The 12,203-nt window shown below is 41.1% G+C and overlaps 1 protein-coding gene across 8 annotated transcripts in view; it reads right to left on the bottom strand.

Annotated features, from left to right (window-relative positions):
* Dgk (diacyl glycerol kinase 1) overlaps window positions 1–12,203 on the bottom strand; it is a 108,449-nt gene that overhangs the window by 16,972 nt on the left and 79,274 nt on the right. For 7 of the 8 annotated variants that reach the window (XM_066286364.1, XM_066286363.1, XM_066286359.1 and 4 more), the window contains exons 5-10: window positions 7,745–7,891; window positions 5,177–5,338; window positions 4,517–4,633; window positions 4,170–4,294; window positions 3,816–4,053; window positions 1,947–2,146 (exon numbers count right to left, since the gene is read on the bottom strand). In XM_066286364.1, coding sequence (XP_066142461.1) covers window positions 1,947–2,146; window positions 3,816–4,053; window positions 4,170–4,294; window positions 4,517–4,633; window positions 5,177–5,338; window positions 7,745–7,891 — 989 coding nt within the window. The remainder of the gene's footprint in view (window positions 1–1,946; window positions 2,147–3,815; window positions 4,054–4,169; window positions 4,295–4,516; window positions 4,634–5,176; window positions 5,339–7,744; window positions 7,892–12,203) is intronic. The other variant, XM_066286365.1, reaches the window with a different exon arrangement.

The following is a 12,203-nucleotide window of genomic DNA, read 5'->3' on the forward strand; positions in this document are numbered from 1 at the left end:
GGTTCAGGGGATCTAATCAAAGTGGAAATTTTCTTAATTGTTTTATTTCTCATTTCAGAGGAAAAAGGTTAAATATAAAAATTGTAAGTTGCAACGTAGGTTCCTACAGAAACTTAATGAAGAAATACTTGAGCAACCCGTTTTCGATACATGGCACTAACTAGCTCCTAGGTGCGCAACCGAGTTTCCGGGTTTCACGCATGGATGGCGCTAACGACACGTGTAATCGACACAATGGCGGAAACTGCGTTTTGTTTGTAGCTCAGACAGTTGTCATCCATAACCAGTCGGAATAGCAACATTTATCAGCATTTAGCGACATTTTTCTAAGAACGAAAACGTCGAGTTTCGTGCCGAACAAACAACACTTGCGGGAGGCTTCGCTTTTCTGCTTTAATTTGAAGAAAAACAATGCAGCTGAAGCACGTCATTTGCTTGTGGAGGCCTAGGACCAACATGCACCATCGAAAACCACTTGCGAAGATCGGTTTAAGCGCTTCAGAAGCGGCGACTTCGACATCGAGGACAAGAAACGCTCCGGAATATCGAAATCAACTGAAGACGCCGATCTGCAAGCGTCATCGGATGAAGACGATGCGCAAACGCAAGATCGACTTGCGGAGGCATTAAACGTGATTCGCCAAGGTATTTCCGAACGTTCGAGTGCCACGGGAAAAATCCAGAAAGAGGAAAAATGGGTGCCGCACGGGTTGACTGAGAGACAGATTGAAAATCGGAGGATCGGCTGCGAAATTTCGCTTTTACGGCATGAAAGAAAGAGCTTTCTGCACCGAATTGTCACTGGAGATGAGAAGTGAACATATTTTGAGAAACTTAAACGCAAAAGATCGTGGCTTTCACCTGGCGAAGCAGCGACGACATCGACGACACGACCAAATCGCTTCGGAGAGAAGACAATGCTCTGCGTTTGACGACACCGAAAAGGCACTGTGTACCATGAGCTGCTGAAACCGGGAGAAACTGTCAATGGACATCGCTACCGACAGCAACTAATCAATCTGAATCGTACGTTACTCGAAAAACGGCCAGAATGGAACAGGAGACACCGACGAGTGATGTAAGCCGTTGCACTTCCATCGTCCAGGACACCATTAAAACGCTGAAACGGGGCCTGCACCCGCCACATTCGCCAGACCTGGCCCCCTCCGATTTTCACTTGTTCCGATCGATGGCCCATGGCTTGGCGGAGGGGGCTGCACTTGGGCAATTTCGAGGGAGTGCAACACTGGTTGGACGAATGGTTTCGGTCCAAAGACCCGTCATTTTATCTTCGAGGTATTTATGTATTGCCAGGGATGTGGCAGAAATGCGTAGATAGAGAGGGACGATTCTTAAATTAAACCATTTCTTGTTGTTTCTCTTAAAATTTTACATTTTTCATTGATCAAACAAACCCGGAAACTTAATTCCGCACCTAGTATACGCTTTTTAGCCGGAACACTGAATATATTATCATTTGACAGGGTTGGGCTGTTCGTCCTGATTTCAAAATATATGGTTATGTCATTGACTGGCGAAACAACTGGGAGCATATGAAAAAGGACAGTCCTGACACAAGTTGAGTCACGTTGTCCCGCAGCGTTCTGATCAGCAGCTAAATTTCCCAGTAGAATAAGGATTTCTTGTGGAAATTTGAACGTTGAGAATTTTCAGGTCTTTTAAATTGTGTTCGTTTATACGTACGTTAGAGTAAACTTTTACAGTCGACTTCAGCAAAACAAATTTTTATCATGCCACAAATAAGGAATCTTATCTAGTGTCTTTACGAGTGCGTTAGAACTAGCAGGACTCGATAATACGAATTTACGTATAGGAAAACTCATTTATTTGTTTTGAAACTAAGAAAATTGAACCATATTGGCAAACAGGATGGTAAAAGTTCGCATCGAAGTTCCATTCGCAGTTTTAAATTAGTGTTTACTCACCGTAATCTGGCACCATCTACAATGTAGTCCAGTGACGCCAGCTTTGACTGGTTTCCGACATCGGCCGCATTTTCCATGGCAATTTCCTTCGACCCAGTGATGCAGCAACGTTTGCGAAGACTTTTTGCTCTTGACGTATGTTGCGATGCAACTGGCTGGCGCTCTGCTCACACAACGTTCATGGACGGTATATTTGCAGACTGAAAATACGAGAATCGGATATTATGTATGCTGGTGAAGGCTCTATGTTATCCAAAAATCGAAAATATATATTTAAATGGAGCGAGCTTACAAGAGAGAAAATAGAAATATATGTCGTGGCGATATTTCGTATCATTTTGCATGCCATACGCGAAGTTGAATTTTCTGGTATTTCTTATTAGATGGTTTGTTCACATTCCGAGTAAGTAAGTGTAATTATGGCGGATGATTGTAGAGACGTCTTCTACACGCACGTGAAAAGGGGACATTAACGTGGAGTCTCACCACCCGGCTTGTGGGACGTGAGTCCATGTACCAACAGCGTTGGATGTAGATTATAAACATCTACTGACTGATACTGAATGTGGCGTGTTTCTAGAAACCAAAAACGCATAGGTAAAGAGGCTGGCAGTACACCTGCAAATGTGGCCGTTTCGTTAATAATGCCAGAGGTGTATCGGCACTGTTACTGGAACCAAGAGAAAGGCCGGGCGACCGAATTCCCCTTCTCTGAATAATCTCTAGAACGACTGGTTCCATTTCTCCATCCTTCGCCTAGGCTACCAAACCGAAGTTTTCTTAGTACCTACATACCCATTATGTACAGAAAAAAAAAGCAAAACCCATTAATACAATTAATTAAGGTGAAAGAGAGCCGCGCGCGGACAAAGACTGACGCATTTGCCGGACGCCGTTTGAGGACGTTCAATGCATCGACAAAGCCCAAATTCGATCTACGGCATTTGAATTTTGTGAACAACTGGAACAACAAACGTTTTGACAAACTATTAGACAGGAAATACAAGCCAACTGCAGACGTGCAATACGGTGAAATTATCGATAATAGACTTACCGAATCAGTCTGGAATGTCCAATAAATTAGCGAAAACATCCCCGATAATATTGGTGAAATATATCCCAGAAAATGTCGTTACATAACTAGGCTAACAATCATTAGATCAATGTAGTTACTGGTAACGTTGCCTGGAAGGGAATTTTCATGGGAACGACGATACTGACCTGTTTCCGGTATCTCAATTTGAACGCAGTATTTGTTTCAGTGTTCGTTAAAGTGGTACATAATGTAAGAAAACCCGTAGGTGACTCATTATTTCACATTAGCCAAGTATTTTAGTCAATAGTTTCTTCTATTTCTTTCTGCAGACCGACCCTTCTAACCGATTGAAAATCCCCGAAAACGGGCGGGTTGAGGTAAATGTCTGACTAATAGAGGCCTAAACTTCAAATAACTCTTTCATCGCCGAGTTTCTTTCCAGTCAATCAAAAAATTGATTAAAAATTTATGATAAATCTGTGATTAATAATCTATCTGGCAACAGTTAATGTCGTGCGAAAGAAGTAATTTCGCGCAGTTATCAAAGCCGCAAATAAATAGTTTATACATACTACTAATATTATATATACAATTATGTCATATCTATAATTATATTATATATGTAATTATATTATATATATATATATAATTATATTGGATATATGATATTCTGCATATTACAACGAATTCCAGTCAGAATATAAATGTATCCGCCTAAATGGACAGATCGTATTTCAAAATTTCATGGAATATAATCACTTTTACAAATGTAAAGTCGTTGTAAGCTACTTGGTAGGGTACATAAAAAACGTGCCCCGAAACTTTTCACTTACATGTGCAACATAATCCTTTCTTGCCCAGCCCCACGAGCATATTCAGACACAAGTTACAGTATGCAGGTCGGCTGAAATGTTTCAGTCTCCACAGGTGCTTTCCATCCTCTTTCACATTAGAATCTAATCCTAACAGTACTAGTAATGGAATCGTCGTCAGGCCTCCTCTTTTCCACTCTTCGAGGGAGACCAAGCCGTCTTTGTTGAAGTCTATTTCTATCATCATGTCTTGCAATATCTGCGAAAGGACAGGTGACGATTATCAGTCGATTAAAGTGATACACGTGTAGAACTGCGAGAGTTTAAAGTAAATGTTAAGATATTTATGACGTCGATGTTACAAGTGAAACTTACAGGTTTCAGTTCTGACACGTCCCATCCTAGGTATTCGGCCACGCTCATCATTTGATTTACAATGCAGTCCACTTCATTTTTGTCCAAATAGCCGTTTCCATCAGTGTCATACAGTCTAAACATAACTAAAAATTTGAAAAAAAATGATAAAATAAGGATCGATTACAAATATGACCGTTTTAATTTACAATTATGGAAATGTTCGAAGTGAGGGAGAGAGAGAGAGAGAGAGAGTTGGTGGAAGAAAAATAGAAAGTTATTGGAAAACTGCTTTCTCTATGCGTCGGATTCATATAAAATTCAGTTTTTTTTTTTTTTTAATTAAATTTTGCATTTTGTTCACTTACATTCAAGTTTATCTTCTGGTCGTCCAGCTTCTAGTAAAGACAGGTAACATACAATGTCTTTTAAGGACACCTTCAAACTGTTCACTAACATAGTGTTTTCGATGATGTGTCTCTCTTCTGAAACAAAAGCCGAGTTCAAGGGTCTCAAGGAACTCAAATATTGATTATTCGTTAAAACTCTGCTTTACGGCATCTAAACAAATTCAGTTGTAAATCTCGAACTCTCATATGTCCCTTTCTTACTACCTCATTAAATCAAAAATATTTCACGTTCCCTGGGGAGTTTTCGCGAAAGTTTTATTATCTCTCCCACATAAGAGCCGTTCCACTTTTGGGACATTGCGCCAATGGAAATAATTTGGCATTATTTCAGAATTTTCTTCTGGCATTTATGGTTCGTTGATAAGAGAATTTATCCCTTTAATATGCCGGGGCTGTGGCCGGAAATTTACGTCATATGGTGCAGATTTCGGAATTTTATTGCTATTACCAGGCAGATAATCTTTATGCGGTTACTTGGTAAACGATCGCCAAATTAATGTCGTTGCGTTGGAAAGTAGAATTTGCTTCAAGATTAAACTAAGTTATTTCTCTGAGTGGACAATGCCGGCCACGTTCCCTTCTTATCATCAACTTTCAGTGTAGGGTACGTTTCCTTACCTTCGAATTTTCCATTATTGACCAACAAAGAGTTATTGGATTTTTTCGAAGAGTTCCGTGAGATTTGGCTGTGCGAAGGGCTGGAATCGGCACTCTTTTTACCAACGGTTTCGTGACACGAATACGACGGTTGCGTTATTGTCAACATCGGGTGAACTGTTCCTGAAGGAAAAATAGGTAAGAATGAAGCGAAATATAATAAAGCGCTTTCGAAGATTTTTCAGGCTTTGTTTGGCTATAAAGTTTTGTCAGAGGTTTAGTGTATCAAAAACGAGCGATTTTATTGAATCCGGACGAATGGAGAACAAGAGACGTCGCCAGGCCTGCAACCTTTACTTGGGACGGTATAAAATAACGCCACATTACACAATACATACAAAATTAATTGTCTATTCAAAGTTCCTTACGCAACTCGTGATTTACACATTATGCAATGCTGCCAGCAGAGAAAGACCCATGTCTGACATCTAAATATATAAAATAGAGAATAGGTGCTAAATTGCATTGTGAACAAACATGGGTCGATTCGACTTTCGATTGCTGCACACTCCTTCCTCGATTCGATTCATCCACTGGGATTTTATCGCACACAGTAAAGACATGGTGAAGACTTTGCCATAGGCTGCTCTTGGAATACTACGTAACTTACGATATTGTGCCGATTTACGTAAAGAAATCAATTCGAGCGACATACACAGAGAGCAAGCATAGCGCCCAGATAGCAGTGGGGAAGGTAAAAAGGCAGATGCCGGCAAGGGGGGCTGCATCAATAGTCCTACGTGCCGTACCGACTTGGAAAAATGCATCAAATCGTGAAATAACCATCAAAAAAACTTATGACGTTGCAACACAAAAGGACACTTGCACTTCGCAGAGGGTATAGGACGGCGTCAACATCATCGATACGGGTGATAAGTGGACAAGTACCTCTGGACCTGTTGGCTGTGAAGAGGGGTGGAACTTGGCAAAAAATTCTTGACGAAAAGGAAAAGAACGATAGAGAAGTGGCGACGCAGATGGACGGAAACGGGAAGTGAATGGACGAAAACGCTAATACTGGACAGAGAGGAGACATTGGGAAAATTGTTTTCGCCTGATACAATTCTTGGCGGGGCACGGGCGTTACCGGTCATATCTAAAAAAAAAATTGGGGAAATTGAAAGCGAAAAGTGCAAATGCTGCAAGGGAGAGAAGGGTGACGCGGAGCACGCTTTTTTTAGGTATTTAGAATGGCGAGACAAAAGGGAGGAATTGTATGTAAAGATGAGGCAAAAATTAGCATTATAAAAATTATTAATAAAGAAAATTTCGAGTTGATCGTAGAATATACACGGTGTCCGGAAATAACTTTGAAATATTTTAGGAGGCGATTCTATAGGTTAAAATAATAAAAAAAAGTTCTTATCAACGTACCCCAAAAATTCTTCTTAAAGGGGCTAGACAAAGGAGGACCTCTGGAGATGTTTTTTTTGTAATATTTTCAAAACGGAAAAGAAAGAAAGAATTAAAAATATCCCCCCCCCCCCCCCACGAAGTAATGCCTAATGACAGTCCCTGGGGGGGCCCAAGGGCGAAGAGGGGACGTTTTTGTGAGTAGGCGCCTCCTTAAGAGACGAATCCCGCATAACTTGGCCGCTAAACCATTAGACCGGGTATCTTTCGGAGGTTTCTTCCATACAAAAAGAAATATACAGCGGCGAAAAAGGCGTTCTCACAAACCAGGCGTATCCACCATGACTCTGCACATGTCCAGTCGACATCGCAAACCCGCCCTACTTTCTTTGACAGGAATTCGTTTGCTCTCAGGGAAAAACCGACTTCTAGCTTCCAGCAATTTTTCATGCTAATTTCGAAGTATTCTTTGAGTAAATTTTTAACCGCTCTCGTGTGTTTAAAAACAAACTACACTAGACGTAATTGAATCTTTTGAAGTTCAAATGTTTGAGCGAAAGGTCTGTTAAACTACCACTGCTAAGCCGTTTCCGCCGTACCGCAACAGCAAAAAATAAATAAATAACAATAATAAAATTCTTTAACAATGTTCAGCTCTCTGCCTTATAAATGTTTAATGTAATAACCGAAGTTCGCCGAGATCATTTCCCCGAATTAGGCATAACAAATTAACAAGTTTGCCCGAACAGAACCCATCTGTAACCAAACTCCCCACGGAGTTCTCGGACTTTCCCCGAATAATATTAAAAAGTAAGACATTTTGGACTGTACACGAGGCAGAAGATTGCCTTTTTATTGGACTAAACACTCAATTTACCAAATAGTCGCACACGATATTGACACCTCAATCACCATTTGTCTTCGCGAATGGAAGGCTCGTCAATTTATTTTTTGCCGATGAATTGAGCCAACACGAGGGGAATCGCATGGTTTCATATGGTTTTATTCTAGTTTCGATTACCGGATAAAAAGAATTGTCGTTCGACAATATAAATTTCTCCGGAGGCGATACGTTCCTCGTTTCTTCCGAAACAACCTCAACGTCCGTCGGAGACTACGGCAGAAAACGTATGGGTCATGACCTTCGTCGGTAAATGCGATACGTATGTCCAGTACCTGGTTTCCCTTTCATGGAGCAGTCGCAATCCGATTTGTGATGCCCCAAAAGGCTCTCCCCCAATCCTTGTATCCTTTCCACGAATGACTTGGGCTTCTCGCAGGGAGTGTTCAACTCGCTGATGGCGTTCACGTTGGGGCTGGATCCTGCAAGTAAAATACTTTACGAATTATATACTCATTACGTTGGACAGTTTAAAGCTAAAAATCGATGAAATCCTGAAATTTAAATTAAAGCGCATTCTGGTGTCGGCTTTTCAAGCAATCGTTTTTAATTACGTTGAATAATTAAAACCGAAACGCCGGCATACTCAGACTCTAAAACAATAAAATCGGGTATCGTTAACATTTTGACATATTATAACAAAATATACATTTTTCCGCCAACTCCATTTCCATTTTAGTGCCAATAAAGGCCTTATTGAAAATAAATAAATATTTGTCCGAAATGAGGTTTAATTCATCGGACGGTAATTTTAGTAAAATCACAGATACCAACGCGGTTTCCATTCGAAATTTAATACGATGTGGTTGGGTTTCAATTTAAGTTTGGAATGTTTAACGTTCACGCAGAAGTAGGTATAATGAAGTTGAAGTAATAAAATTCCTAATGGAACTTTGCGGGCGAATCGGCTTTGCGACCGTTTCATTGGTTGCAGTTGAATGGAATTTTTAGTGTATATGCTGAAGTAGGTGTAATGAATATGGGGTGGGCAATAAAAGTACAAAATGGAAATTTGGAATCGAATCTGTTCTGCGCTCGTTTCATTGATCGCGACTAATCATTACAGGCAGACGGAGAATGAAATCGAGAATAGATAGGAACAACATAAACACATAAAGTTTGGATTTAAAATGCGAGTCAAAGTTGACACGAAATTAATGGATGAAAACAAAAAAAGAACAAACGCAATTATCCATCGTGATCGATTGCAATCGATGAGATGCCTGCAACGCGGGATCGCGTGCAAATTTCCATTATGTGTCTCTGCTGCTTATTTCGCAATCTCTATGTGAGTTTCGTGGTTGGAGGGCGGGAGAAAAACGATATAAGTTCTCGAAACACTTCTTTACTCCCAGTAACCCAAGAACGGAATCCCTGATTCGACCCGGTGTCGACAACCCGAGCACATCCCCTCTTCGCGAGAGAACCGGCAGGATGGGAGGGCCGGCCGCCCTTTTTCTCACGAGTACCAAACCCTTAAACATTTCTCTCGCCCACGCTAAAGGAATTTATGAACAGCCCTCTCTTCCCACGCTAATCTTGGGAAGAACTTGGGACCAAAAGCCTGTACCACATCCAGATAATGCCAATTAATGATCTTAACGTAAACGAGGACTGCGAGGGGATTAACAGCAGCTTTCTGCCATTTTCTCACGTTCACCTTAGGAGGAATTTAGAGCCAAAGCCCCGTGATATTTTCAGATAATTGATTAATAGTCCTAACATGGGCAAGGAACGCCCACATCTGTATCTGGGTGAACGGTAGAAATTCCAAACTTGACAAATTTCTCACAAAAAATAGATCTCCCGTTTGATTCCGTTTCGCTGTTATAGGGGCCAAAGGCCATAATTTACTTTCGAACCCGAGAATATCTAAGAGGAGCATTCAAGATTGTTTATAAGCCAGTTCGGCGCGTAATGGAAAACAAAGAGTCGCTCTCCAGGGCCTTTAACTGAATATTTGCAAAAATTTCCAGCAGGAGGAATTGTCCAGGCGATCGTTCGAAAATAATCGAGCAGAAAGTCAGATGGAGAGTTAGTTTCACGAATTTACCGTCTAAGCTGTCCACCTAAAGTTCGATGTGGGAAAAAGCCGCAGTCGGGACGTTTCCAAGGAAAAAATGCACGTTTACCACCTCAGTTTTTGCAAAAAACTGAATTTTTCCGATGTCTGTGAAAAATGCGCGTTTATTAGACTTCCCACATGCTGGTGTTGTTGCGTATGACGTAGTTCCCCGGAGAATATTTCAGTCCTCAGAGACCGCGTTGGGCCCCAAGAGGATGTTGGCCGTGAGATAGATCTTGCGAAGCCCTATTGTGAGTGTGCAGGATTCAACCGTTTTGTTCTTTTTTGTACCGGTGTAGGAAATCCGAATTATTTGGTCGCTTTTAGGTAACCCTCCATTCGGTGGGAGACGCAAGGGTCAACAGGAGCGTAGAAGACGCTGGAATTCTGGAGAATGTGAAAATGGAGGACTAGAAGGAAGGAAAAATTTTAATGAGATTCATCGGCGGTCAATAATGCTCGAAAATTGTGCGTAAGTGAGTGTTTTTCGATATTATAAAGTGACGATTCTGGAGTGTACTTCGCACGCAGTCCCCATCCAACGCGGGCTACACAAGGATCTCGGAAAGAGGTTCACCTTGGCAGCCTCCATCCGGGACGTCTGAAAGTTTCGCTCGCAGTAAACATCTCGGAGTGTATTGTTGAAACAGTCAAAACCAAAAATGTTTTTGGGTATACAGGGCGGCTCAAAAATTTATGACGCAGCAACCTTGCGTTTTGTTAAATAGGACACTCCTAACGTTTTCGTTTCTTTGCGATCTATCGTCGGTTCGGTGCAACATCCATCGGGCGCGTCCTGATACGTGTCCCCACCCACTTTGAAAAATTTGATATTTTCATAATTATATTCCTAATTGCGAAAGGTTTCGCGATGAAGGTAAACGGTTTTCATCACGTAACTGGAATTAATTTTATCAGAGTTTAACTCAAATCAGGTGAACTTTACAACATAAAATTTTCCCAATAATCGCACGTTCGTTACTGCCTATTGTAATGCATAACAATCGTTACTAGCTGCTGCAACTAACTTTACGGCGTATACACCATTTCCTTCACAGCTTCAATCTGAAGCAGTTCCGGGGTGATCATTGCATTTGTTCTGATTTTCCAAACGTTTGGCTTGGCACATTATAGGAGGAAATTGAGCGGTATATTTTCGTTCCGAGTAATTACAGGAATTAAGTACGATGTAGCTGAAAGGTGATTGCGCCGAAACTACGTTCAAGACACTTAGAAAGTAGTCAGACGGTATTAGATTAAGTCACGGAATTACCGTATAAACTGCAGCGATTTAGTTAAAAGAAATGGGATGGTGGACATTTTCGTGACATACACTTCTGACTCAGAAATATCATTTTTTTTTTCGATCGATTCCTATCCAGACTGTCGCACATCTTGCTTCTAGGTATCTCGGAAATTAACAAAATGAATATTAAAATAAACATCGAAATATTCTTCGTGCCGGTAGGGCTCCAGCCCAGCTCCAGTAACGACCTATCAAAGTTGCATGTATGCCATGTAATTTAAACTTGTCTATTAACTTACATCTTCAGCCCTTGGTGTGGATACATCTTGTTCTGACAACATAATTAAAGTTTACTTAGGAGAAATGCACTTACATCCTGGCTTCAAATTGCTGCTAACAGTGAACGCCACTATAATAGACTGATACAATATTCGTAGGTGCATTGAAACCTGACGATGACGATCATTAAAAATAAAAACCTAAATTAAGCAGCTTCGCAGTTCCAGTCGAAGCTAATCAAATGCCCGTAAAGCAATCAAATAGATTTCGATTCATTAGTTTAAAGCCTCGTTTAACGTAAAGTTAGAAATGGGAACGTAGCAGGGCTTTAAGCTTGCGGCGTGCGAAACTAACGGTTTCAGCACTTAATTAAGGGAGCAAATACGTTTATTAGGCGAGAGAGAAATCTCATTTTGTAAGATCTTTAAGCAAGACATAGGTAGCTGTTTCATTGAAAATATGATGTTGCAGAATTCGGTTTCTGAAGCTCAGCCGTAAACCCTCGTTTTAAACTCGCATGCAGCTGATATTGAGATTTTGCCGGGCATCAGCCGTTTGTGTCACCAGCCACGGTGACCGGAAATGATTACTTCCATACGCTTTCGCTTTGGGATTCCGCAAGATGAGCGAAGTGAGATATCGCAATATGACACGAATAATAAAAAGTGTCGTTTTCTAATGACGTTCGTACAAGATTGCTTCTCTAATTTTGCCGCACGATGAACAAATTACAGGAAAACGCACGAATTCTAACATGTTCGAGCTGCGCTCCGGATCTACGGAACTGAAGCAACCGTCGTTGTGACGGGTCCCGTTTATTAAGTAGGAACGAAACGGAGGTGCCCTACTTCGATTACGTAATTAGTTGCGATGAAAACGCGCTGGATTTAATAAAATGGCCACGAACTACTTGAACTAAGATCAAATTAAATCTTGAACTCAAAATTATAACGCGTTTGCTCGAATCGTAGCGTTGAAGGTGCGATGTTTTATCGGGCATTCGTTTCCGTCTTCATTAGCTCGGTGGATAAATAATGAATCATATACAACTCATAGGCTAACATGACTCCGGACTAGCCAGTTTCGGAAACAGGGAGTGAAGAACCTGGTTCGCGACGATTCGACAGGTTCACCGATATTTGTT

The sequence above is a fragment of the Euwallacea fornicatus genome, chromosome 10 (assembly GCF_040115645.1).
Source record: "Euwallacea fornicatus isolate EFF26 chromosome 10, ASM4011564v1, whole genome shotgun sequence".
Lineage (NCBI taxonomy): Eukaryota > Metazoa > Arthropoda > Insecta > Coleoptera > Curculionidae > Euwallacea > Euwallacea fornicatus.